Here is a 6,374-nt window from a genome sequence, read left to right as displayed (position 1 = left end):
ATCATCATCAGTGTTTTTTCTATAGATTTATATCGGGTTGCATATTTAAATCCAATTCAGAATAATCTGTTTCAAAGCAATAATTAACACGCTGTATAATAAATGTGAATCTCTCTTTTAGAGTGTCTCTGTGTGTTTATGGGGTGCAGGGCTGGTCACCATGGCGACCACAAGCAATGGAGAGACTGATAAAGGAAAGCGCCTGTCTCTCTCTCTCTCTCTCTCTTATACCAGCAGCAGCAGCGCGTGCAGATGTTGTGTTTTATCTCTTATCATCTGGATCTGGATTTAGTGTTCGTGTTGTTGTTCTCTGATGGCCTGTGTTTTCGGAGATGACGCATCGCGTTGCTGTGCGTCATGTCGTCGCGTGTTTGACGTCGCGTTGATTCTGCCCTGTTCTCACACACTGTGCGCGCGCTGCCTGGCCGAGGGGGTGGGGCCGGGGCGGGGCGGGGGCGTGGTCAAGGGCGTGGCCTCCGCCTCTCGTCCAATCTGTGCCGTTCTGTGTTCGAACTGTCGTCACAGTGTCGAGCTGCCCTGCTTTGATTGGTCATCTGCTTTGACCTGTCTGCCCTTTGACCCCACAGTGACCCCTGACCCTAAAGCGAGTGAGGAGACGGGTGAGTCTGAAAACAGCAGTTACGTACATTATTCTCAAGACATGGACAATATCATCATGATCATATATTAGAAAATATTTTTATCAATGGATTATTACTAAAATTACTTGAGTTTCTTGTTACTGCATAAAAACACAACTTAACTGTGGTAAAAACACAGGTTCCCTCAATCTTTGTCATAAACATTTAGTATTTTGAATCAGTTTATTTATTCATTTTGTTCTTTCTCTTATTGTTTTCTGTGTCCTTGCCGTCTCTGTCCTTTAGATGGCAGTGTAGATCTTTCTGAAGAGGAAATGGAGAGATCAGTTACAGGTAGACCGTTCATACTGCGCACACTACACACTGCATACTGCACACTACTGCATACTGCACACTACTGCATACTGCACACTACACACTGCATACTGCACACTACTGCACACTGCATACTGCACACTACTGCACACTGCATACTGCACACTACTGCACACTGCATACTGCACACTACTGCATACTGCACACTGCATACTGCACACTACTGCATACTGCACACTGCATACTGCACACTACTGCATACTGCATACTGCACACTACTGCATACTGCACACTGCACACTACTGCATACTGCACACTACACACTGCATACTGCACACTACTGCATACTACACACCACACACTGCACACACTACTGCATACTACACACCACACTGCATACTGCACACTACTGCACACTGCACACTACTGCATACTGCAGACTACACACTGCATACTGCACACTACACTGCATACTGCACACTACTGCATACTGCACACTACACTGCATACTGCACACTACTGCATACTACACACTACTGCATTCTACACACTACACATTGCATACTGCACACTTCTGCATACTGCACACTACTGCAGACTACACACTGCACACTGCTTACTGCACACTACACACTGCACAATACACACTGCACACTGCTTACTCTACACACTGCACAATACACACTACAAACTGCATACTACACACTACATATTGCACTGCTTACTGCACACTACACACTGCATACTACTGCATACTGCACACTACTGCATACTGCACAATACACACTGCACACTACACAATACACACTGCACACTGCTTACTGTACACTACACACTGCACAATACACACTACAAACTGCATACTACACACTACATATTGCACTGCTTACTGCACACTACACACTGCATAGTGCACACTATACACTGCACAATCACACTGCTTTTTGCACACTATACACTGCATACTACACACTGCATACTGCACACTACATACTGCACACTTCTTTAAGCTTGACGTTGATTAGTCGCTGATCATGGCCTATAGGGGGCGCAAAGTCAAAATTATGACATACTAAATCAGAATTATGATATGCTAAGATAAGATAAAAGAAAGTTTTCTCATAAGTTTTACATTTTGCTATAATGAATTACAACTTTTTAAGTTATAATTTTAACCTATGTCATAAATATGACCTATTAAATCAGAATTTCGACTTAGCATGTCATAATTTTGACACATTGTCATAAATTATTACATTTTATGCTATAATTATGATTTATACGCGCATGATTATTTTTCCTGTGTGGATGTGTAAATGCACTTCCACAGTCTTCTCTCATATATCTGTGTAACTGACGTCTGCAGGTCTGGTGTTCACTCTGGATTCGTCGCGCTCTGATTCGCTGCTTCGCCTCTCAGGCTCCGCCCTCTCCGTAAGCGTCACGGGTCAGGTGTGCTGTGAGGATGAGCGGAACAACCCGCCTCCACTGCCTCAGGTGTGCGGGAGCGTGAGCATCTCCAGAGGACAGTATTACTGGGAGATCGACGTCTGCAACAGCGCCCTCTATAGGATCGGTGAGAGAGGAGACGCTGCTCATGTATATGCAGTGATATTTTGCTAAATAAAACAAATGTAGGCCTTGCTCTTCTACTCATCCTTCCCTCGGGTCATTTTGACCCGGATTTTTGTTCATCAGAGGGGTCCAAGACCCCAGGACTTTTGTCGCATTTGAACCACGAATACACAAAACATTTTTTTTTAAAGGATTCGAGGAGTTTTGTGGTCAATCGCTGGTCAATTTGACCCCTTTAAGAATGAATGGAATGCGAGGAATGCTTCAGTACACATAGAAAAACCTAAAAATGTTCAAAATTCAAACTTAAACTGCTAAAACTTTACCAAAAAATGATTCTATAATGTCTACATGTGTATCTGAATGCATACTGAAGAGAAACTGGCTTTAGGACCCAGAGGAACAGCTCATTTGCTCCATATAGAGCTATAAGGCCATCTAGAGTCATGAAATATCATCTTATATTATTATTTTTCCACAAGAGGTCGGCAAAGACTCCCAGTGTAAGATATTTTGAGCTGAATTAAAAGGTTTAGGCATGAAATTGTGAGTTTTTTAGAATTTGAGTTGAAAGAATGTGGGGAATGTGCTAAAACTATTATTTAAAGAAAAAAAACCTCCAAAAATATTGCATTTAAAAATAGAAAAAAAAATATCAAAATGAAATAAAATAATCTTTCTGAACAAAAAAAAAAGAAGTATAATTTTAGGGCTTCGGGTCATTTTGACCCGCGAGGGAAAGATGTGTTACAAAACGCGAGGGAAGGATGAGGCATTGTGCTGTTATGATTCATGCAAGTGTGATTGGTTCTTTCCTCAGGTGTGATATCATCATGTGATGGGCGTGGCTGGTGGTTGGAGAGGCGTGGCCTAGAGTTTCACGCGGTGTTTGACGGACGGCGTGAGCTCCTCCCCTTTATTCCTCCTCAGCTGAAGACAGTGGGCGTGTTTCTCAATGTGGGCGGAGCTTCAATCACCTTCCACAATCCTGTCACTCAAGAGTTTCTTGCCGCTGTCCCCTCCCACTTTAGTGTTCCTCTCCGTCCTGCTCTCCAATTGGGCCAGGGAAGACTCAAGCTCCGCCCCGGCCTGCCGCCGCCCAATCACGTGTTTCTCAGCTCCAGCTCCACCTATCGGGGTCCAAGAGGGGCGGGGTCTGGGCGCTGGAGGCGGGGCCTGTCGTTCGGGTCCGTGAGGGCCGTGGTTCAGAAGTTCGAGGAGATGTCGACCGTGTCGGACTCAGATTCGGGTCTCGTTTCCAGTGTCGGGTCACTGTCTGAACACAATACCAGTACAGAATAACAACATCAAGAACATTTACCGACGTCTAGCTTCTGCTGGGGAAGGATTTTTCTACTGTTATGTATTTATATTCAGTGTATTTATATTGTGTTCCTTTTGAATGATGATTGAGACTTAAACACACATCTGGACTGAAACACTATACATGCAAAAAAATACTGATATACACAGTCTCTTCTGCTCACCATGGCTGCATTTATTTGGTTAAAAATACAACAAAAAAACAGTAATATTGTGAAATATTATTATAATGTAAATCATCTGTTCTCTATGTGAATATACAGTAAAGTGTAATTTATTCCTGTGATCAAAGCTGAATGTTCAGCATCATTACTCCAGTCTTCAGTGTCACATGATCCTCCAGAAATCACTCTAATATGATGATTTGATGCTCAAGAAACATTTATGATTATTATCAGTGTTGAAAACAGTTGTTTACATTTTTATTTCAGGATTCTTTGGTGAATATAAAGTTCAAAAGAACAGCATTTATCTGAAATAGAAGCTTTTTTAACATTAAACACTACCGTTCAAAAGTTTTATTTTGGGGGGGAAAGAAATTATAGAAATCAATACTTTTATTTATCAAGGATGAATTAAATTGATCAAAAGTCACAGGAAAGACATTTATAATGTTACAAAAGATTCTATTTCTAATAAATGCTGAACTTTCTATTCATCAAAGAATCCTGGAAAAATTTGTACACAACTGTTTTCAACACTGATAATAATCATACATGTTTCTTGATCATCAGATCCTCATATTAGAGTGATTTGTGAAGGATCATGTGACACTGAAGACTGGAGTAATGATGCTGAACATTCAGCTTTGATCACAGGAATAAATTACACTTTACTATATATTAAAATAGAAAACAGTTATTTTAAATTGTCATAATATTTAACAATATCACTGTTTTTTAAATATTTTTAATCAAATAAATTCAGCCTTGGTGAGCAGAAAACATTCAGAATCTTACTGATCCAAAACTTTTCAACGGCAGTGTATATATTAATCACATGATCACCATTAAACTGCCTGTAAAATTGAAAAAAATGTTAAAAAAAATTCAGGTCCCTGAAATGTGTAAATAATAAAATTATTTCATGGCTTGATTGTGGTCAATGTCAGCATTCAGCGGTCAGATATCTGCAGATCACGACACTGACCAACGGTTCAGAGGAGATCTCAATACTGTCTCAGATGGGTCTCAAATCATTGAGGTATTACAGTTTTTGTTACTGTTTTGAGTTGGATTTTATTTTTAAATTTTATTAGTTTATATACATATTAGTTTTTTATAATTTTTATTTTATTTAGTTGTAGTTAATTTAGTTCTTCAAATTAAACTAAATGTTTTTTTGTTGTGCTTTTTTGTAAGTTTTAGTCCCGATAATAAACCTGGATCTGAGCGTCTCCACACTCATTTACAGCTCTTTATCTCATTATATATTATCTTAAATCTACTCTTAGAACTATTGACTCAGTTGGGTCTGTCTTTATTTCTCACGGAGATTTCCAGGAAAAAAGACAAAGTTGATACTGAAATGAGATTTGTGTAAAAGTTAATTTGGAGAATCTGTGATGCAGTTCAAAAAGGCATCGATGCAAATACTGGAATAATCTGGTGAATCTTCAGTCGCTCCTCCTTCCTTCTTTCTTTTGTCACACTCTCAGTTCGTACTTTGGCCGGGACAGTAAATTCATTAATCATTCATTCCCAGTTAACAGTTTCAGTTGGACATTCGTCTGACGTCTTATGTTACTTCATGTTTCAGAACGTTCAGAGAACATTCAAAAGTAACGTTCAGAGAACATTCTAAAGTAACGTTCAGAGAACATTCAAAAGTAACGTTCAGAGAACATTCAAAAGTAACGTTCAGAGAACATTCTAAAGTAACGTTCAGAGAACATTCAAAAGTAACGTTCAGAGAACATTCAAAAGTAACGTTCAGAGAACATTCAAAAGTAACGTTCAGAGAACATTTAAAAGTAACGTTCAGAGAACATTCTAAAGTAACGTTCAGAGAACATTTAAAAGTAACGTTCAGAGAACATTCAAAAGTAGCGTTCAGAGAACATTCTAAAGTAACGTTCAGAGAACATTCAAAAGTAACGTTCAGAGAACATTCTAAAGTAACGTCCAGAGAACATTCTAAAGTAACGTTCAGAGAACATTCAAAAGTAACGTTCAGAGAACATTCTAAAGTAACGTTCAGAGAACATTCAAAAGTAACGTCCAGAGAACATTCTAAAGTAACGTTCAGAGAACATTTAAAAGTAACGTCCAGAGAACATTCAAAAGTAACGTTCAGAGAACATTCAAAAGTAACGTTCAGAGAACATTCTAAAGTAACGTTCAGAGAACATTCAAAAGTAACGTTCAGAGAACATTCAAAAGTAGCGTTCAGAGAACATTCTAAAGTAACGTTCAGAGAACATTCTAAAGTAACGTTCAGAGAACATTCAAAAGTAACGTTCAGAGAACATTCAAAAGTAGCGTTCAGAGAACATTCTAAAGTAACGTTCAGAGAACATTCAAAAGTAACGTTCAGAGAACATTCAAAAGTAACGTTCAG

The 6,374-nt window shown here is 39.2% G+C and overlaps 1 protein-coding gene across 1 annotated transcript; it reads left to right on the top strand.

Moving 5' to 3' along the window:
* Positions 1-313: 313 nt before the first annotated feature.
* On the top strand, positions 314-4,483 carry LOC311091260 (uncharacterized protein; the record flags this gene model as incomplete). The annotated part of the gene is made up of 4 exons (XM_084127078.1): positions 314-620; positions 888-935; positions 2,284-2,493; positions 3,313-4,483. The coding sequence occupies 4 exons, from the start codon at positions 314-316 to the stop codon at positions 3,792-3,794; spliced, it is 1,047 nt and encodes a 348-aa protein (XP_083983204.1). The 3' UTR covers positions 3,795-4,483.
* Between the last annotated feature and the right edge of the window lie 1,891 nt (positions 4,484-6,374).

Source organism: Abramis brama (assembly GCF_963993115.1).
Source record: "Abramis brama genome assembly, chromosome: 10".
Classification (NCBI taxonomy): Eukaryota; Metazoa; Chordata; class Actinopteri; order Cypriniformes; family Leuciscidae; genus Abramis; species Abramis brama.
Note: the sequence above shows the minus strand (reverse complement) of the source record. Positions and strands in the feature narration are given on the sequence as shown.